This window comes from Stenella coeruleoalba (genome assembly GCF_951394435.1).
Source record: "Stenella coeruleoalba genome assembly, chromosome: 1".
In the NCBI taxonomy this organism is placed as follows: Eukaryota; Metazoa; Chordata; class Mammalia; order Artiodactyla; family Delphinidae; genus Stenella; species Stenella coeruleoalba.
Genome location: NC_137169.1, coordinates 112,872,728 through 112,892,902, shown reverse-complemented (window position 1 = coordinate 112,892,902; position 20,175 = coordinate 112,872,728). Strand labels below are relative to the sequence as shown.

The following is a 20,175-nucleotide window of genomic DNA, read 5'->3' as shown; positions in this document are numbered from 1 at the left end:
ACACAGTTTCCCTCATAAGCACCTGGGAAAGTTTTTCTAAAAGTTTGCACAAGAAGTAGGGTGTGGGACTTCCCTGGTGGTCCAATGGGGAAGACTCCCCGCTTCCAGTGCAGGGGACCTGGGTTCGATACCTGGTCAGGGAACTGGATCCCGCATGCATGCCACAACTAAGAACTCCACATGCCGCAACGAAGATCCCACGTGCTGCAACTGAGACACGGTGCAGCCAAAATAAATAAATATTTAAAAAAAGAAGAGGTAGGTTGTGAGAGGTGACAGTATCAGTCACAGCTCACGATGGCCAGGGAAGTTAGGGTGTTGGGGCTGGTTGTAGAAAGAACTTTGACCCTCAAGGGCAAAGCCAGGGATGCCCGCTACTGATAACGTGATGAGGGTCGGGGAGGTTGATAGCATGGAATCCTCCCAATACTCCTGAATTAAGTGGAATGGCTGGATTAGATCCTCTCAGGTTTCTTTCAGTCTGACATTTTGTGACTGGATCATCGACTGGCATTGGAAGGGCCCACGTTTCATCCCTTAGTTTAGAAAGCCTACGACACTTTCTTCACTGCCTTGGCTCCTTCCAGCAGAGGGCGGGCGGGGAGAGTATTGACTGTAGCCTCACTAGAAAGCGAGGCCCTCTGCTTTGAAGAAGCCGCAATCACCTAGAAAATGGAGCCGTCGTCTCTAGTAACTACAATTCCCAGCGGCCTCCACGCAGAGCACGTGCAGGAATGTGCCAGGCGCGATAGCATATTCCGCTTTGCCTTCAATTCCCGACGTGCTTCACGGTGCTCTTAGGCTTCCTAGATTTCCTACAAGGCCAAATTTCCTGTTTCTCGCTTGCTTTGCAGCAGAGGACTACAACTCCCAGCATGCAGAGAGGCTAGATTATCGTTGCGCGTCCATTGTACCATTAGACTACTTTTCCCAGAAAGCCGGGGGACGCTGTGGGGCGGGGCTTAGGTCCCACGTGCAGAAGGGACTGGCGGAGGCTCCGGGGCTCAGCGGGAAGCGGAGGTGAGAACCGCGTGGCCCGGACGTTTTGGCAGCTTTGGGCTGGTCCGAGAGCGGGAGCGGGAAGAGCCTTCTTTTACCCTGGCATGGCTTAGTGGCTTCGTCTGAGGTCTCCCTGCTTCGGAAGCTCGGAGCGGGTGGTTGCTGAAGACTGCTGGGGGATGGACATCACCCGTACCTAAGATGGGGCCGGCGGGGCCTTTGGAGCCGGGGTCTGAGGGAGCAGACGCTCTACCTCACTACCTAGCACGGCGCCCCAGAGCGCGCCATGAAAGCCCCACTGCGGAAGGGCACCAGCCTCTCCAGGGTTTGGAGAAAAAAAAGGAAAACATCTAGGGGGCTGGCTTCTGGGATCTCCTCCCAGAACTTCAGATCTTGAATAGCTGAGGTTAAGGGACGTCTTGCAGCAATCACGCAGGAGTCTCGGGTCTTAAGATTGTCTTTTTTGGGGGGCCGCACTGCGCGGCCTGCGGAATCTTAGTTCCCCCACCAGGGTTGGAACCCGTGCCCCCTACAGTCCTTCAGTGGAAGCGCAAAGTCTTAAGCACTGGACCGCCAGAGAATTCTGCTTCTATCAAGTCATGAACTAGGGCAAGTCTCCAGCTCTCAGGGCCTTGATTTCCTCGTCCCCTGTCAACCTCCCGCGGAGAGCAGTGTGAAGATCAAATGCTGGGAATAGTGAAGTTCCTAGCATTAGACCTGTCACATAGTAGTGCTCCCTAAGCATTTTTTGATTCTGAATGGGAACACCAAGGCCCCTAACATTCATCCAGCATTAATTAAAAATAATATTAGGTCTTTTCCGTATAGAGAAGAGAAATGACCTGATATCTCACTGTTCAGATAAACCAGCTGATGTATTATTTTAAAGGTACGTGGTTAGAAAATGCAAACGTTATGGAAAGGAACAAGATGGAAAGAAATAGCCCTCCCAAACTTTCTCATCTCCAAAACAAGTACTTTATTTGTTCCCTGTTGCCTTCTTGTAAATATTTATGTCTGTGATAGAATATATATTTTTTAATTTACCCAAAAAAGGATACTATCCACATGATTCTGTACATTGCTTTGTTAAAATGTTAAAAATAACTCGAATGACAGAAACAACCCTGTAAAGTTTTATGGATGATGAAACTGAAGCTCGGAAGTCAAGTTGCCTAGGGTCACAGAATAAGTTGGTGGTGGAGCGGGGACTAGAACCCAGGTCGTCTGATTCCCAATCCAGAGCTTTTAATGTCATTAGAGTGCACTTTAATTGTACTTTTAAGTTAGGCTTTATTCTTAGCTATGAAACAAGGTTAATGGTACCTCCTTCATCAGTTGTCCTTGGGCTTAAATGAGATGATACAGGAAAGCACTTCGCATGGCAACTGGAAGGTAGCAAGTGCTCAGCAAACTGAAGCACTTACTATTTTTGCCCTCAGTTGTCTCACCGCCCCATTGGTTTAGTCCATTATCCAAAATTGGGAGGCTTAGAGTACATACTTAGTTTGGAAATGTAGGACTCTATAATCCTAGAGTCTGGTTCTGGGTCCTTTTCCTTTAGAAAAGAAACTATCTTAGGGAAAAGTGGTTATTTCCTGATTGAGATTAGGAATTGGACATTTGGTAGGGACATTTTAATCCCAGTTTTTATCTCTGCCACCTGTTTGATTGTTTTACCTTATAACTGCCTGTTTTCTGGCTTTACGCCAGTGTTTTGTCCATTACTTGTTTTCTTTCCATCTTGCTGTTGGTGCATTTATTAAATAACTTTTTATTGAGTACCTACCACATGCCAGGCCCTGCTGGGATCTGCTGGATTCAAGGGTGATCTAGATAACATGGTCCCTGGCCTCAATGAAGTTTTGGACTTTGAAGTCAGATATATGTGGCTTTGAATGCTGATTCTCCCACATAGTAGCCTTATGACCATTGACAAGTCACTTAACTTCTCTGAGTCTCTATCGTCATCTGTAAAGCGAAGATAATATCTTGTGAGGATTCAGTAAGATCAAGTCCATTGAGCCATGAAGTAAGTGCTTAAGAAAATGTTGCTTCCCTTGTTTCTTTGCCCCTTTCTTTGTCCTACCCCAGAGCCAACTAGGAAGATTTCTGGGTCTTTCACCGGCCAGGGGATTTCTCACAGTCTCCAGCCATGCGGCTCTCTGCTCTGCTGGCCTTGGCATCCAAGGTCACTCTGCCTCCCAATTACCGCTATGGGATGAGCCGCCCAGGCTCCTTGTCAGACAAGAAGAAGAACCCTCCAGGGACTAGGCGGCGCCGGGTGGCTGTGGAACCTATCTCTGATGAAGACTGGCATCTGTTCTGTGGGGACAGGGTGAGAATCTCAGATGGGGTAGGGTGGCGGGGTGCTCCTGGGCAAGGATCTCCTTCCCTGACGGTCATCTCTTCCCACAGGTCGAGATCCTAGAAGGCAAGGACGCTGGGAAGCAAGGCAAAGTGGTTCAAGTTATCCGGCAGCGAAACTGGGTGGTCGTGGAGGGGCTGAATACAGTAAGTGAAGAGTGAGGATGGCGATGCTCAGGAAGCCTGTGCCATCCGTCCCTGTCCACTAAGAGCAGCACAGGGAGGCCAGAGACTGGCTGAGGGGATGGTGAGACAACTGAACCTTCTGCTTTTCCACTTGAATGCTCTGAGTTGTGGTAGACAAGCCCCCTTCTCACCTCCTGGGTTCTGATAGCCCCCTCCTCTTTTGGACAGCATTATCGCTATGTTGGCAAGACCGTGGATTACCGGGGAACCATGATCCCCAGCGAAGCACCCTTGCTCCACAACCAGGTCAAACTTGTGGATCCTGTGGACAGGCAAGCACATGGGGCTCTGGTCAGAGGGTTTCTTGCCCTCTGAGTCCACACAGCTGTTGACCATGTTTATCCAAAGGGAATGGTGGGTTGGATGTGCTGAAAATTGAGAGGGGCCATCCATGACCCCCCGTAGGAAACCCCAGTGCAGGGGTAGCAGAGAAACGAGATGGTGACCTTAGTGTTCTTAGTCATTGACTTTCGGGTTGGAACATAGGAGGGAGACCTAACTCCCTGGCTGGCCTCACTTCTTCTATCCCCTAGGAAACCCACTGAGGTGGAGTGGAGATTCACTGAGGCAGGAGAGCGGGTACGAGTCTCCAGAAGATCAGGAAGAATTATCCCTAAACCTGAATTTCCCAGAGCTGATGGCATCGTCCCTGAAACATGGATTGGTGAGGCTGGGTGAGGCGGCAAGAAGTGGGGGGGTGGGAGGAGTGGGAGTAAGGGATGTTAAGAAGCCCTCCCACCCATCTTCTTTTCTCTGGCTCAATAGGTGGCCCCAAAGACACATCAGTGGAAGATGCTCTAGAAAAAACCTATGTGCCCAGTCTAAAGACACTGGAGGAGGAGGTGATGGAGGCGATGGGGATCCAGGAGACTCGGAGACATAAGAAAGTCTATTGGTATTGAGTCTGGGGAGAGCTGCTTCTCCCCTCCTTGCCTTAACCTTGAAGATTGGGGCCACCTCTTCTTCAGACTCTAATAAAGAGCCTTGGGTCTGTGTGTGCAGCTGCTGTCTTTTGGTAGACTGGCACCCCTAACGCCTGTTTCAAGGACTGAGGGAGGGAGCATCTGTCTTGATGTTATGACAAAACCTGGATAGAAGTTAGCCAGCCTTAAGGTGGTCCTCCCAAAGGGCAGGGCCTGCAGATTCTGGGATGGAGATCTAAGGGAGAGACAGCTTGCCTCCATGGAGACCTCTGAGTAACAAGGTGCTACCTGTTAGGGAAGACAGTGGGGACTGGGGATGTGAGACCTAATTTAGCACCTCTGCAGGATTCGGTAGGGAGGGTGCATGTCTGTCCTTTCCTATATTTAATACAAAAGACAGAGAAGTAAAGATTTCAATTTTTTAATAAATTAAAAATAACTTTTTGCATAATGTTACATAACACACAGAGGGAGAGAAAGGGTATGAAGCTGAAGGTTTGTAGGGAACCAGGATTCCACGGAGGATGCTGGTTCTCTGGCTGAGGAGGTGGGTGAAGACTCCGCCACCCAGTGTGGTACCTGGCAGTTTCAGATGGGGTCTGAGATATGCCCTTCCTCAGGCTGTGTCAGCTGTCTTCAGTCTCCAGAACAGAGAAGGTCTCACCCAGAGGCCTTTTGGTGGCCACCAGAACCAGGTTTCTCGGAGAGAGTTCGGGGCTGAAGATGGGCAGGAGCTCAGCATGGAAGCCTATGAGAAAGGCAGGGCTACTCAGAAGGGGAGAAATGGAACAGACTCTTAGCCACTTCCTCAGGGAGGTACCACCACAGGCAGATTCAGTAGGAATTTGCATTAACAAGTTCCCCTCCCCCCATCTGACTCTGAAGCAGCTGGTCTGAGAATCACCACAGCAAGGAACCTAGTCCTGGCAGGTGCAGGGGCCAGGACCTGAAGGAGAGCCCTAGAACTCCAGCCCCTCTGGCCCTGGGTCCCTGCTTTGGCCACCCTCACCCTGCTCCTGAAGGTAGAGCAGCCGGTCCAGTAGAATCAGTGTCTCCACCAGCGGGGCCAGCAGCAGGGCCAGGCTGAAGAAGGCCACCACACGGTTCTCCTGGGCCTGGTGGGCCCGAAGGGCAGCCAGATTCAGCGGCAGGTGGGGGTCAAGCCCCACCCGCTGGAGCCCCCGCTGCACGTATCTGTGGGGTCAGCCACAGACAGCACTCAGTTTGGTTTTAGAACCCTCCTCCCCCATTCAAACTGTCCATTCCTTATTCAATTCCAGCTGTAATAGATTTGCCACCCTAAGGCATTTTTAAATGTTTTTCTGGCTGTGAGCTGTCTGTCCAATAGCAAATCAATCCAAAAATTTATTTTCATCCTAATCTGTCCAATTATTTAGCCATATTTTTAGCATTTCAAAAACTTGATAAAAGAGTGACAACTGCCTTTTAAAGAAAGTTTGAAGCTGCTTCAGAACTCAAAATCACTCCCCTCCTCCCAGCACGTTTAGATTTTCTTCAGGACATGCTAAACAGTTGAGGGTGGGAGGGGAGTCATACCTCCAGTAGGTGATACCCCCCTCCTCACGCCCCCCCCCCCAACTCCCCAGCCTCACTCTTCAATCTTGAGCTCGTGGACCCTGGGGATCCCCTGAACGCCTGGCCGACGGAGCTCGGGCCGGGCACGCCGGATGACTGTCTCCAGTGCTGCCCGGTAGCAGTGGGTTCGGAGGCCAGGGCCTGCTTTCTGCAGCCGCTCAGCGTATTCCTCCAGGGCGTGGCAGGCCCCCTCCCGTAGCCTGTAGGGCAGTTCACGGCCGGGCAGCCCAGCCACCCACTGACTCAGTGGGTAGCCACCGGGGTCACTCAGCTTCATGTAACAGCAGCCCACTGAGGCCAGGGCCGCCACCTCAGGGCGGCAGAAGTGCCTCAGCAAGGCAACACTCAGATCCCCACAGGCGTGGAGGCCTGTCAGCAGCAAGCGGGCCTCACTCTGAGGTGAGTTCTCCAGTGGAAGCAGGAGCTCCTCACACAGGGCCGTGGGGTCTACCCACCTAACCACATGGTGGGGGCGGTGGCGAGGGCCAGTGTGGACCACCTGTGGAGGCAGGACAGAACAGAGGCAGATGGGAAGCCGGCTTCCCGTCCCCGTGCCACCTCAAGCCACGGGAATGGATCTGTCCTCCGAGTTCCTTCCCAAGGAGGAAGGTGGGGGAGAAACTGGGGCAGAGGAGAAAGTGGAACTTTAAATCAGGAGATGGGATAGATTCTGGGTCTGTTATTAGTAACTGCAGGTCTTTTCGTCTGAGCTTCCTCATTTGATTGGCCACTTTTTACAGGTGGCTGTGAGAAGGACGTATCGGTGTGGAAAGCACTTTTTAACTAGAAGGTGCCTTTAAGATATGAGGAGGCTTTGGGAAAGGGGTAGCAGAAATAGAGACACGCCATGTCAAGCTGAGAAACTTAAAAGAGGGAATTAGCCTTGGTGCCCAATTCCAGCCAAGCAGACCCTGCTCTCACGGTCCTGGCTGCAGGAAGGGCTGGTCTACCTGTGGGTTCCTCTTCTCCTCTTTCTGCAGAGCCTGCAGGAGCTCCTGGTCTAGGCGCTGGGCTCTCTCCACCAGTCTCTGATCCCCTTCAATGCTCTTCACCATCAGCCCCAGCCCCAGGGACATGAAGCGGGAGAGATGGCCCTGGAGTCCCGAGAGGGAGGGTGGAGACAGCCCCGTTCAGTGTCCTCTCCACTGTCCCCCTCCCTATCTGTGGTTTGGACGCCTGGGTCCTAGGCCCCCAGAAGGCTTAAATTCTGCCCAGCTTGCTTCTACCACTCCTTAGCACCTGCCTCCCTGGGCCTGTGGCCCGATAACCTGTCTTCCAGCTGTTCTATCCCCACAACAAAAAACCAGAACATTAGGGGTCTGGCTCACCTGGCCTGAGCCTACATCCACAACTTGGGTGCAGCCTGTGAGGTCACTCAGCTTCTTCACCAACTGAAAGAGGAGGGAACAAAGGTCTCCTGCCATTGGTGTTGGCTCCCAGGGCAAACACCCATAATGAGGGTGGAGGAGCTGAAGATGGCAGAGGAAGATGGGTAGAGGGAAGAGACAAGAGACATGGAAACCAAAATGGGGTGTGCTGACCCCAGGCTCAGGCTACTGTCTTTGCTCCTCTCAGGCTAGTGATTCAGTCTCCTCCACAGAACAAGAGCCCTGCTGTGAAGCCGTGAGCAGATTGTGAAGGTTATCAGAACAAGATTAAGCCAGTGATTCAAATACAGCCACCAAACAACCCAGCAAAAGGATGAAGATATGATTATAGTGTATCTGACAAGGAAGGGACCTTCTGGGGCCTCTGGTCCTGCAGGTAATATAAGGTGCCCACACCTTTGTAACCCATAGGCTTAAGGAGTCCCCAGGCTCCCAGATACCACCTATACCCCAGCCATCTCCTCACCTCTCCCAGCCTCCGAATCTCATGCTGCTTCTTGGGCCTGACATGTTTCCGGAATGGAGCTGTCAGTCGGGAACTCTGGCTGGGGTTCTCCAGGAACTCTGAGGGGGTCTGAAACCCAGGCGTCCGGGTAAAAGCCAGGGCATAGGCTGTGGACTTCAGGGCCAGCAGGGTGAGTGGCCACACCGACCTGTACCTGAGATAGCCCACCCAGGCCCCCAGTGAATAGTCCCATTGCATCCTGAGTGTGCAAGTTTACAACCCAGGAAGCCCTTGTGAGACTCTGAGCAATGGCTCCCTGCAGGGCTCAGCACCAAGCCCCCCAACACAGGTGCCCTCTTGCCCATACCTGGCCACTTCCCCTTCCCCAGGCTTCCCCAGCAGCAGTGTGGCCAGCTGTGGCGGGTTCAGTCCATCCAGGGCTTCCTGCCATGAGCAAGGGAGTGTGCCCCATAGGTTGTCTGTGAAAAATTCCTGTAGGGGAAAGGGAGAAGCAATCAACAGGCTACTACTCTTCCCATCCTTCCCTGCCCCACTCAACACATGGCCACTGGCTGCAACTAACAGGCACCTCTACTCATTGGCTGTCATCTCTTCTCTGAAGCCTGCTCTAGCCTCCCCCTCCTTCCTCTGAGCCCAAACTGCATTTTGGACACATCTCTCCTTTTAGCAGTGTCCCCACTTATTTATGTGTCTGTTTCCTCCACTCAACTAAAGGGCAGGGATGGTGGCTTCACATCTGCATCCTCAACACCACAGTGACTGACGCCCAGTATTAGTGTTACCATCTAGTAACCTACCATTAGATGTGCCAGACATTATATATGTCAGAATGTTGGGTGTTTTTTTTTTTTTTTTGCCCGAACTGCGTGGTTTGTGGGATCTTAGTTCCCCAACCAGGGATTGAACCCAGGCCCTCCGCAGTGAAAGCGCCGAGTCCTAACCACTGGACCACCAGGGAATTCCCTGCCAGAATGTATTTTTATTCATTCATTTATTCAACACAAATTCTGGAGCTTTGGTTAGGCACCAAGTTCTATCCTAGGCTCAGGGGATACAAACAATGAAGCAGACAGACAAGATCCTTGCTCTTACAGAGCTTACATTTTAAAAAATTATTTCAGATAACATCAAATGCCACATAGACAATAAAACACTAATGAAACAGTAACAATGGAGAGTTTGAGACAGTACTATTTTAGAGCAATGAGGGAAGACTTGTCTGAGAAGGTGACACTTGAGCTGAGACTTGAATGATGAACAGGAAACAACACATGTAAAAAAATTCAGGCAGTGGTTGCCAGAGTCAGGGGGTGGGGGTGGGTAAAATGGGTGAGGAGGGTCAAAAGGTACAAACTTCCAGTTACAAAATAAATGTCATGGAGATGTAATGTACACCATAGTGACTATAGTAAATAATACTGTATTGTATACTTGAAAGTACTGTGCACTTGAAAGTTGCTGAGAGAAGATCTTAAAAGTTCTCATCACAAGAAAAAAATGTAGCTATGTACGGTGATGGATATTAACTAGACTTACTGTAATCATTTCATAATATATACAAATCACTATATTATACACCTGAAACTAAAATGTCAATTCTATCTCAATTTTTAAAAATTCAGGTAATAGCAAACACAGAATACTATAATATGCCAGGCACTGTCTGAAACATTTTACTTATGTTAATGCATTTAATCCTCACAATTACCCTATGAGATAGTACTATTTTTATCCCCCATTTTACCGATAAGGAAACCAAAGTACAGCAATTAAGTATTCTGTCTAAGTCAAAAAGCTAGTAAGTGGCACAGCTGGGATTTGAAACCAATTTGACTCTAGAGTTCTTGCTCTTAACCACCCTACTCAATTGCCTTTCTGTGGAGGAAAAACATTCCAGGCAGATCAGTAGTGTACAGATCAGTGTAGTACAGTGAATGTGGGAGAGACTGAAATGTGATGGGGTTTAAAAGAGAGCAGGGGACAGATCATGTAGGGTTTTATAGGTAATGGTAAAGAATTACAATTTCATCAAAATACCTAAGAAGCAAGAAGTGTCCTGGTGAGATTTACATTTTTAAAAGATTAATCTGGCTGTTTTGTGAAGAACTGGGTATGGAGGAGAGGAAGCAAACAGAGAGATCAGTTAGGAAGTAGTCCAGGAGAGAGATGATGTTGGCTTGTCCTAGGGTGGTAGCAATGGCAATGGAGACAAATGGGTGAATTTGGATCTATTCTGGAAGTTGAGCCAATAGGACTTGTTGAAGGGCTGGATCGTAGATCAATGAAGAAAAGAGCTGAATCGAGCATGGCTTCTGGGTTTGGGAGCTGAACAATTCGGTGGATGTTGGTGCCATTTATACATCATCTCATTTATTCTTCACAATGATCCTTCAAAAAGAGATCCATTTTACCGCTCAGGAACTGAGGCTAGGAGGAATGTTTTTTTTTATGCCTAAGGTTAACACAGTAGGGGAGACAGGATTCTAGTCCAAGTCTGTCAACTCCAAAGTTGGAATTGTCCATTACACTGCAAAGCCAGGAATTTATTCAAAGCTTGAATGAATGAACATGTGTGTTCTCGAAACACCTCACATGTTTCTGGGAGAGTTTAACGTAGCTGCAGCAGCATGGCTCAAATGTCCATGCGTTTTATTACTTTGGACTTGAGAGGGTTAGAAAAACAACCTAGATGCTAAAACTATTAATATTTAGGTCATCTGAAAGAAAAAGAAGGGGGGGGGCTGCCCCAGCTTTAACCCTTTCTTGTACAGACAGAAGACTGAATAAACATTAGAAAAGAGATCAGAAGCTAACTCTACATTCTTCCCCTGCCGTGGCTAGGGAGCCACCCACATAACCAGGAGCACCCCACCCACAACCCTGTGGCCTCACAATGATGTAGGCGTCCAGGATGGAACGGTAGAGCGTCACGACCCGGGTGAGGTTCACAGCTAGCTGCCTCCTCGCTTCGTGAGAGAGGCCCCGGGCGGAGACCCCCGGCATTCCGGGTCCCAGCCGGTGGCGCGGGGAGAGAGAATGCAGTGAGGCGGTAACCTGGGTCAGGACTACGCGGGTCCGGGACCCGGGCTTGGCTCAGCTCTGCAGAACCGGAAGAAAGCGCTCAGAACCCGGTCCCAGACGCCGCCTTTCCGGGATTCGAGCTTGGGGTTGAAGACTTGAGGCGCCCTCCTGACGTCACAGGCCGCGACGTCCCATAGACCGAAGCTGTCAGCATTGGACGCAAACCGGGAGGCGGTGCCAGCGCAGTGACGCCACAGAGGCGTGCCGCGGCGCCCACCTCAAGGAGTGGGGCGGGCCAAGTTCCAGGTCCCGCCTCCAGATCCCGCCCCTTCCCATACACTTCCCTCTTCTAACGGAAGTGAGGCCCGGGGCCTCCGGCACGCTGCAGTGCCAGTTTGTAGCGGTCTCCTCACACCTTCGAATTGTACCTCCACTGGGCTAGAGGGGCCGGGGAGAGCATCCCGCCTCCGCCCCCACCCACGCCGCCCCGCCGCCGCCGCCGCCGCCGCCGCCGCCGCCGCTGCCGCTGCCGCATCTCACACACTAGGAATCCCTGGCCTCGCTCCCGGAGGCAGGTGCGCTGTGGGTACGCGGGCCCGGCCTCCGGCGCATTCCAATCTGCTAGCCTGCCGGCTCGGGCCTCGCCTACGCGCGCCAATTTCCGCATCCGGCTCCTGGCGCTTCCGGTCTTAGCTGGGCCCATCTGGGAGGTAGGTGTGTGAGGGTGGGAAGCTGGCTCCGTGGCTTGGACGACCAGAGTGTGCTGTCCCCAGCCTCGGTTTTCCCCTCCGCTAATATGTGTTGTCAAAGGTCCTTTCTTGGGAGAAGGACTTGAGTGAGCTGCATGTGGAGATTTCCTTCACGTGGAGATGAGGGAAATGGGTGCCTGAATTTCTATCTCTGTCCTTGGGACCCGCGCTGGGGATGCCTGGGTAATTCAGAGGTCAACTATGTCAAACCTGTGACTGCCTTCGAGCATACTTAGACGTTCCTTCCCTGGGCAAATGATAGAGCTCACCTATTCTGGCGTTCCAGATCACAAGAGTTTCAGATGGTTGGACCTGCAACCCCCTCAGTTTACAAATGAGACTGAGATCTAGAGAGGGGAAATGGCCTTCCTAATACCATACTGCTGGAGAATTGTGGGGCTTCCCCGGAACCCAGGCTTCCTGGTTCAGAAGGAAGTCCTCCTTCCATCATTTCACATTTCACGTTATCTGAGAGGTTACTCTGATGTCTTTCCTCTCTCCTTTAAGTCCTACGGAGATGGGTCTTATCTTACTGGTTCCCAGGCCTATGGACTCCGTTATCAGGATCATTTTCTTCCCCAGGGTATACTACAAACCTCCAGATGTTGGCCTATGGGATTCAGCAGAGGATGAGTTGTCCATCCTCTCATTGGTAAGCTGTTTTTCCCAACTGTTCTCCCACCATCCACCGTCATCATGTCTACCTTACTCCTCAATCTGGATTTTGGCGAACCTCCCCCCAGAAGGGCATTAGAAGGCAATGCCAAGCACCAAAAATTTGTCAAGAAGCGGAGGCTCTTGGAAAGGAAAGGCTTTCTGAATAAGAAGCAGCAGCCCCCTAGCAAGGTCCCTAAGTTGCGCTCAGAACCTTCAAAGAAAGGGGACACTCCCAAGGTGGATGGCACTTGGAAGGCCCTTCCCCTTCCAAAAAAGAAGACTGCTGCTTCCAGCAGTGGGTCAGAGCAGTCCCTGGACAAGAAAGCTGCAGTGCCTTGGCTGACCCCTGCTCCTTCACAGAAAGCTGGTTCTGTTGTGGCTAAAGTAGATTTGCTGGGGGAGTTCCAGAGTGCCCTACCAAAGATCAAGAGCCTCCCAATTCGCCCCCAGAAGAAGGGCTCCCAGAAGAACCCTCCTCAGAAGACTGCCCCACAGATCTCCACCCAAGCTCACTCAGAGAATAAATACCCTGGAGCATCCCAGAAGATGCCAACGAAGATGGTGGCAATTGACTGTGAGATGGTGGGCACAGGACCCAAGGGGCATGTCAGTTCCTTGGCTCGATGTAGCATTGTCAGCTACAGCGGAGATGTGCTTTATGATGAGTACATCCTTCCCCCCTGCCACATTGTGGACTACCGGACCAGATGGAGCGGTATCCGGAAGCAGCACATGGTGAATGCTACACCCTTCAAGATTGCTCGGAGCCAGGTGAGAGGCATGGGAGATGGTGGTAGCAGCGGGGTGGGTGGGGAGAGGTCCAAATCATTTTTCTGCAAAGAATATCACCCTGGGGAGGCGCCGAAGGATTGTGGAGGGAGGGATGGAGTGGGTGGAGTAGCAGATGAAGAAGGCTTTCTGTTGGGATAAGGAGTGGTGAGAGTCTGGAAAGTTACAATTAGCGGGTGTAACGAACTTTATTAAGATCTTTTAGGTCCCAAGTGGAATCCTCATCTGGAGAACCGGGAATCTGCTAGAGAAATATCAGCCAGTGATGGACAGAGCAACAGGCATGAGTGCCAGGGGGAAAGGGCTCAATTTGAGAATGCCTTGTAGAGGTGGGGTCTAGGGTTGAGAATAGAGAGGTGGAGAGGGCTTCCCAAGCAAGAAGTAGCCTGTGGCAATGTGGAAAGTTGGTGGTAGGAGAAGGCAGAATATTGACCGAAGGAGCTGGGGCATATTTGTATAACTGGAACAGGTAGCCTGCAGTGGAGGGGATAAGAGACACCGGGCTGGTATGTTGGGGTTCTCATCTCACTCACTGAGCAAACCTAGCCACTGTAAGTCCTATGCTGAATACTGGAGGCCCAACAAATGAACAGGAGAGGAGGGTGAGGCGGTAAATGTGAAGGGGAAGGGAGCCTGCTGGTCTTGGAAGGCCTCCAGAGGGCGCCTTTGGTCCACTTCTTTGTAATTTCAGCTCCACATTCTTTGCCTTCTCTAGACACACACTGTTCCAATAATTCCTCATATGCCAGAGCAGTCAGTTGGAGGAATTTCATCAGAGGTGGAACAGCTGGATTTTAGAAGGAACTTGAAGAGTTGAAGAACATCCTGTGCACCAGGGGCATAGCTGAGCAAAGGCTTGGGAGAGGCAGAAGATGGGGTGGGCCTGAAAGAGCAAATCCACTTAGCTTTAAGGCAGGCTATATGTTGAAATTAATGCGAAGTAAAGGTGTTAGTGGTCAGTAAACTGCAGGTGCAGTTAGGAGCAACTAAATACCAAGTTGATTGGACTATATCTGGCTTTCATCATAAAAACCAGTGCCCAAGCTGGGGTATGAGACTAAGGTACATTCAGATGAGTCTTTTCCCTTCCAAGGGGTCCCATTGGGAGGCCAGGCATTGATTCCAGGCCTGTTGCTCTTGTTCACAATCTGTTTGGAACCCCATTTTGGTAATGGCCTTCAGAGCTCATGACATATTCTTTAGTTATCCTCATTGGCAGTATGTTCTTATGCTTTAAGATTCTGAAATGGTGAGAAATTATTTGGTTCCAAGAATGGTGTGAATAAGGTTCCTGACCAGCTGGTAAATACCCTCTGGTTATGAGCAGGAGGAGCTATGAAGCGCCGGGACTGATTTGTTAAAGCAGCATAAGTGTGGGCACTTGATCACTTCCCTCTGCAGCCTTAGTCTATAAATGATTCTTAATCTTTTTCTTTTTTGAGGTGGGGCGCTGTACCTCACAGCTTGCAGGACCTTAGTTCCCTAACCAGGGATCGAACCCCGGCCCCAGGCAGTGAGAGTGCCGAGTCCTAACCACTAGACTGCCAAGGAACTCCCAATTCTTAACCTTTTATGGCTTGTAGGCTCTTTGAGAATCTGATGAAAGCCATGGATTCCCCCCCCCAAAAAAAGGCAAACATATGCATATCTATTTGCATATAATTTGGGGCTTCCAGTACCTTCCTGGAGCCCATCTTTAACAACATTTATCCCAGCCTATGTCAAAGGCCAACATAATGATCATGGTTAAAGAACTTCAGGTATCAAGCCAGGACTGAACTAGGTAGTTACATGAACATCACATTGGGGTAGAAATTAATGTGAAGATAAGGTGCCACTGGTGATGTAAATCCAAACAGGGTTACACCATAGAAAATACCTACTTTTACCTTGGGGAGAGGAGACAGATTTCAGGTGAAAGAAAACTTGTGGAAGAGGGCATTTCAAGGATGAGGCAGGTGGGCAATTGGTTAAAAGAACCTAGAAGGACTTAAGCAGCCATGTTGGGCTTTGAAGATGCAGGGGCTACATCTTTGAATGCTGTTCCTCACCACCTCTTCTCCCATGCCTGTTTCAGATCTTGAAGATTCTCACAGGGAAGATAGTGGTGGGGCATGCCATCCACAATGACTTCAAAGCCCTTCAGTATTTTCACCCTAAGTCCCTCACCCGAGACACCTCCCATATCCCCCTCCTCAACCGTAAGGCCGACTGCCCAGAGAATGCAACCGTGTCTCTGAAGCATCTCACCAAGAAGCTGCTGAGCCGGGACATCCAGGTAGCGTCTTCCCAAATGCTGCCAGACCTCTGGCCTGGACACTGAAGGCTCTCCTGCTGCCTTTCTCCAGGCTCTGACCCTCAAATTCCTCTGGTTGTAGAGAGATCTGGATGGGATGCTCTGATGGGAAGAGCATTGGGCAAAGGGGTCCATCTCTACATAGGGATAACTATTCCTGTTCTCTACCTCCCAGAGTGTTCCAAAGGATACTTGGAAAAGGAAAAAAGCCTGAAAGTGGGGATAAAACCCTAACTAAGAAAAGTAGAAAGCAGGTAGTTGTGGTGGTCTAAAAGACCACGTAGTGGATGCAAGAGGCTCTTATGTATTTCATATGTTTGGCAGTCAAAGAGGGGATGGCCTGCCTGGCATGAGGCTGTAGACACATGTCATATACAGATCAGTTAAGGAACTGGGGAAGGTGGAAGACTCAGAAGGCCTGTCTATGGTCTGGTTTGTTGTGCCTCTACAGAAGAATGTAGAACAATATGGTATGTCCATGTTGCTACAGAAAGGATTGAGGCAGACAGTAGCATAGGAGTTGAACCCCTGAAATGAGGTAAGGAGTAGGCTCTCACCACAGGTCTACCTTTGTAGCCCGCTACCTGCAGAAGCAGCAGCATCAGTGGGTTGGAGGGAGCCAGTTGGGAAGGGAAGAAACAGTCTCTTGTAGCTTCATGTTCTTTTCTTCCTCCCTTTTCTTCCTTCTCTCAGGTTGGGAAAAGCGGACATTCCTCTGTGGAAGATGCTCAGGCCACCATGGAGCTGTACAAGTTGGTCGAAGTTGAGTGGGAACAGCACCTGGCCCAGAATCCCCCAAAAGACTAGTGCCAGTGGGGACACTGGTGGTGTGGGGAGGCAGAGGCAGCATGACACCCAGGAGAACAGGGCAGTGGGCCAGTGGGCAGCTCTACCAGCTCTACACCTTTGGAAACTAGAGTTGTTGGGGAGAGTGAGGCTCCACCCCAGACTTAAAATCCATTAAAATTTCACCTCAGGTGTTGTTAAGTGTTCCATGGAAGGAGGAAGGCTCCATGTCAGAACCCAGCCCTGAAGGCTGTTTACCTCTTAAATGGTGCTAACCATGGGTCCCAGGGTGCTTTGCTCCTGGGAAAGCCTTTTGACTTTCAAGGGGCAGGGCATACTGGGAAGTGTAGTTTCCCAAACTGCCTTATCACTAGGGTGACCATATGTCTCATTTTATGCCTTTTGTTCTCAAGTAATTAGCAGCACCATGTTGAACTTTCCAAAAGTATCCTGCTGGATGATAACTTGTATGATCACAGTTTCTCTCAGACTTTTTTTGGCTCAGAGTCTACATCCAGTCTGTGTTGGGATATCACCTGTTCTTTCCACCTTGACTTCCAGAGGAGCCATCCCTGGTGAGGTTTAGTTCTTAGGGTTACAAGGAAGTAGAGGTAAGAGAGTGTGACTTGGAAATCAATTTTTCGGATTTAGGAAAGCATCCTCTTTCCTAAAGTGATAGAGGATTTATTTAATTTAGACCCCACTTGGAAGGTTAAAGAAGAATTCAAAGTGTTTTAATGGTTTTTAGTCTTTTACTTTGCTAAACCAAGCCTTTTAAAACTCAAATTATTCCCTTGATAAATTTTTATAAAGGAAAAACAATTGTGTGATGTTTTCTTTACAACTTCACGTTAAATAGCTTTGTCACAGGATCCTGTAGAGCTGTAATTCTGATAGGGGGTCCAGGGTCTGTGTGAATGACACTAACTGGGCCCTGGTTTGCTGGACGTCATCAAGAAGCGCTGACCAAGCCTTTGTGTGTAGCCCATGTGCTCTGCTGCCTTGTCCTCGTCCCTACCACAAGTCAACGAGCACACCTAAAGTGACACCCCAAGCCATGCGAACACCCTCACACAGAGGGTATGTGACCAAGAGAGTGACTCAGAGAGTGGGTGTGCGGGAGGGATGGAGCCGGGGAAGAAGGGTGCTTCATGACGCCAGCCTGGTCGCTCCTGCCAGCTCTTCCTCGGTGGTATACACCCTCATGTTGGGAAGGTGAATCACAGGTCTGACTTTGTGTCTGGGATCGCTGCACTCTGTCTTGAGAGAACGCAGACTCCATGTATACACCAAGGCTTGTGCCCTCTTGAGTGGCTAGTTTGGCTCCAGGGGCCAGAGTCACAGTCATGGCTGCCCATAGAAGGGAATTTCCTGCAGCCAAACCGGACCCCACATGTGGTCTTGCTGTTGTGTCCTGCGCTACAGGATCTGCTTGCACAGGCAGCTGTTGAGCTCTGAGCAAGTTGGTTCCTGTTGAACCCAAAATATGTAGTGTCCATGACACTTCACAAAGAGGTGCTAGGCGTCCTTACACACCTGTAAGTGGGATTAATCAAGGAAGGCTACACCAAAAAGCGGGGATACAAGTCTTATTTGAAATGAAGGCAAGTCTTACTTACATTGTGATCAGTAAACTAGAATATATGTGGAAAATTCTCATTTGAGTTCAAGTTTTAGGGTACCTGGCTTTGTAATTTATTCCACTGAAGTATAGTTGATTTACAATGTTGTGTTAATTTCTGATGTACAGCAAAGTGATTCAGTTATACATGTATATATACATTCTTTTCCAATGTAATTTATCGCAGGATATTGAATATAGTTCCCTGTGCTATACAGTAGGACCTTGTTGTTTATCCATACTATATATAACAGTTTGCATTTGCTAATCCAAACTCCCAATCCATCCCTTCCCCACCCCACTTCCCCTTGGCAACCACAAGTCTGTTCTCTATTCTGAGTCTGTTTCTTTTTCATAGATAAGTTCATTTGTGTCATAGTTTAGATTCCACATGTAAGTGATAGCATATGGTATTCGTCTTTCTCTTTCTGGCTTACTTCACTTAGTGTGATAATCTCTAGGTCCATCCATGTGAGTAGCAACTGGCTTTTATGCTCCACTTCACCCCCCACTCAGGTGCCCTCAGTCCAGCACTGGGAACAGCTCAGTCTCACTTTAGCTCACCAGGAAGAACCTGGAGACCAGAGGACCTTGCAGACATTTTCTTACTCTTCTCTTATCACACTTCCTGGTCAGAGCCCAGCTCACCCTGCAAGGTGCCTGGGGATCCCTGTACTTTATTATTATATTTTTAATAAATTTATTTATTTATTTATTTATTTTTGGCTGCGTTGGTTCTTTGTTGCGAGCAGGGGCTACTCTTCATTGTGGTGCACGGGCTTCTCATTGGGGTGGCTTCTCGTTGCGGAGCACGGGCTCTAGGCGCGCAGGCTTCAGTGGTTGTGGCCCGTGGGCTCTAGAGCACAGACTTAGTTGCTCCGCGGCATGTGGGATCTTCTTCCTGGACCAGGGCTCGAACCCATGTCCCCTGCATTCGCAGGTAGATTCTTAACCACTGCACCACCAGGGAAGCCCTGGGGATCCCTGTATTTTAATCCCCTGTTTCTCTGCCCCTCTGTTCCCAGGCTTCATCCAACTGATGACAGATAAGCCCCATTGCAGATTACTATGGAAATAGCAATCAGCAAGTCCTGTTTTGTCTTGGGTATTAAGGCTCTTCAGAGTGGAGCATACGTAAAACAAAACACATGCTCTTCCAATAGCATTCTTTTCATAGCATAATAATGTTTTCTAATGCCAAGACCCCCTTCTGCAGGTGAGAAGGATAAAGGGAAAAGAGTGTGAGAAGTGTTATCATGCCAAACACATTACTGATCTTAAAATTTCATGTAACAAAGTGATTCTCAGAAGGGTCAGGGGGGATGTATTTTGAAATTTCAGGTGATAGCACTGCCATTCTCTCTACCCTTAAGAACCACTGATTGAGGGAATTCCCTGGCCGTCCCGTTAACCACTGGACTCTGCACTCTCACTGTCAAGGTCGTGGGTTCAATCCCTGGTTGGGGAACTAAGATCCCACAAGTCACACGGTGTGGCCAAAAGAAAAAAAAAAAACACTGATCGAGTTAAGGCTCTAAAGGAATCATTTGATTCCTAGTTTAACAGATGGTTACAGCTGACGATGGGAAGGATGAACAGCACTGTAATTATGAACTTACCCCAAGACACATTAGCACAAGTGCAAGTTTAGAGACGCAAATTCCCATGTATGCAATATGCCAAGTGCATTTATGAATATCCTACGTCTACAGTCTACGTATCATTGTTCACAGTGCTCTTTCATTTACCCTATGATTAAGGGCAAGTCCACAAAACAGCCCATAACAGCATTTTATTGTTGTATTGATACTAGGTTTTAAGTTTGATCTTGCCACTTACTAATTTCGTGATGGTCAGTCAGTTTGTTTCTTGGAGCCCCAGTGGTTCTAGCATTAAAATTCTGGGGTTCTTTTCTAACCTTGAAGTTTAACTGATGGTTGCTGTCATTAATAATAATAATGGCAACCATTTATAGAGTGCTTCTCTGTGTCAGGCACTGTGCTGAGTCCTCTAGGAGCATTGTCCCATTCTCTGTAAGGTAGGTGGAGGTATTCCCATTTAACAGTTGAGGAAACTGAGGCTGACAAAAAGGAAGAAATACTCCCCAGGCCAAATAGCTGGAGGTTGGTGGTGCTGGCATTCAGACTGCCAAGTCTGCCTGTCTGAAGCCTCTGCTCTTAACCGCTGCCCTGCTTGGCTGTTAACACATTCAGGCAGCACCTGATGAGGCTTGGAATCCTTCCACTCAAATGTTTATTAAGTACCTGCTATGTGCCAGGCATTGTGCTAGGCACAGAGAAATGGCCTGTGACCCCGAGTTGCTTACGGCAA

General features: G+C 49.4%; 3 protein-coding genes across 5 annotated transcripts; 2 read left to right on the top strand and 1 right to left on the bottom strand.

Annotated features, from left to right (window-relative positions):
- Nucleotides 1-846: 846 nt before the first annotated feature.
- MRPL24 (mitochondrial ribosomal protein L24) lies at nt 847-4,537 on the top strand. The gene is made up of 6 exons (XM_079938049.1): nt 847-1,020; nt 3,094-3,337; nt 3,418-3,513; nt 3,721-3,824; nt 4,086-4,216; nt 4,318-4,537. Exons 2-6 carry the CDS (start codon nt 3,155-3,157, stop codon nt 4,452-4,454), a joined length of 651 nt encoding a protein of 216 aa, XP_079794175.1. The 5' UTR covers nt 847-1,020; nt 3,094-3,154; the 3' UTR covers nt 4,455-4,537.
- A 412-nt stretch (nt 4,538-4,949) lies between these two features.
- Nucleotides 4,950-11,217, bottom strand: METTL25B (methyltransferase like 25B). 2 transcript variants are annotated; one of them, XM_079936811.1, is made up of 8 exons: nt 10,818-11,217; nt 8,272-8,396; nt 7,926-8,118; nt 7,400-7,462; nt 7,022-7,165; nt 6,089-6,570; nt 5,485-5,669; nt 4,950-5,223 (listed from the first exon to the last, which is right to left on the bottom strand). In XM_079936811.1, exons 1-8 carry the CDS (start codon nt 10,926-10,928, stop codon nt 5,102-5,104), a joined length of 1,425 nt encoding a protein of 474 aa, XP_079792937.1. In that variant the 5' UTR covers nt 10,929-11,217; the 3' UTR covers nt 4,950-5,101. The 2 variants fall into 2 exon arrangements, with proteins under 2 accessions (XP_079792937.1, XP_079792938.1); XM_079936812.1 differs by having other exon boundaries at nt 7,926-8,033; nt 10,818-10,949.
- Nucleotides 11,218-11,350: 133 nt separating this feature from the next.
- ISG20L2 (interferon stimulated exonuclease gene 20 like 2) lies at nt 11,351-18,580 on the top strand. 2 transcript variants are annotated; one of them, XM_079931640.1, is made up of 4 exons: nt 11,351-11,656; nt 12,278-13,123; nt 15,219-15,419; nt 16,131-18,580. In XM_079931640.1, the coding sequence occupies exons 2-4, from the start codon at nt 12,392-12,394 to the stop codon at nt 16,242-16,244; spliced, it is 1,047 nt and encodes a 348-aa protein (XP_079787766.1). In that variant the 5' UTR covers nt 11,351-11,656; nt 12,278-12,391; the 3' UTR covers nt 16,245-18,580. The 2 variants fall into 2 exon arrangements, with proteins under 2 accessions (XP_079787766.1, XP_079787765.1); XM_079931639.1 differs by having other exon boundaries at nt 11,351-13,123.
- The last annotated feature ends 1,595 nt before the right edge of the window (nt 18,581-20,175 follow it).

Bases quoted from the DNA above. Each gene is read 5' to 3' on its own strand.
- MRPL24 (XM_079938049.1), top strand. From the start codon at position 3,155: ATGCGGCTCTCTGCTCTGCTGGCCTTGGCATCCAAGGTCACTCTGCCT. The intron at 3,514-3,720 runs GTAAGTGAAGAG...TCTTTTGGACAG, and splicing joins TCGTGGAGGGGCTGAATACA to CATTATCGCTATGTTGGCAA. The intron at 4,217-4,317 runs GTGAGGCTGGGT...CTGGCTCAATAG, and splicing joins CGTCCCTGAAACATGGATTG to GTGGCCCCAAAGACACATCA.
- ISG20L2 (XM_079931640.1), top strand. From the start codon at position 12,392: ATGTCTACCTTACTCCTCAATCTGGATTTTGGCGAACCTCCCCCCAGA. The intron at 13,124-15,218 runs GTGAGAGGCATG...TGCCTGTTTCAG, and splicing joins TCAAGATTGCTCGGAGCCAG to ATCTTGAAGATTCTCACAGG. The intron at 15,420-16,130 runs GTAGCGTCTTCC...TCCTTCTCTCAG, and splicing joins TGCTGAGCCGGGACATCCAG to GTTGGGAAAAGCGGACATTC.
- METTL25B (XM_079936811.1), bottom strand. From the start codon at position 10,928: ATGCCGGGGGTCTCCGCCCGGGGCCTCTCTCACGAAGCGAGGAGGCAG. The intron at 8,119-8,271 runs GTATGGGCAAGA...GGGCTATCTCAG, and splicing joins GGGGAAGGGGAAGTGGCCAG to GTACAGGTCGGTGTGGCCAC. The intron at 7,463-7,925 runs GTGAGGAGATGG...CTCCTCTTTCAG, and splicing joins AGATTCGGAGGCTGGGAGAG to TTGGTGAAGAAGCTGAGTGA.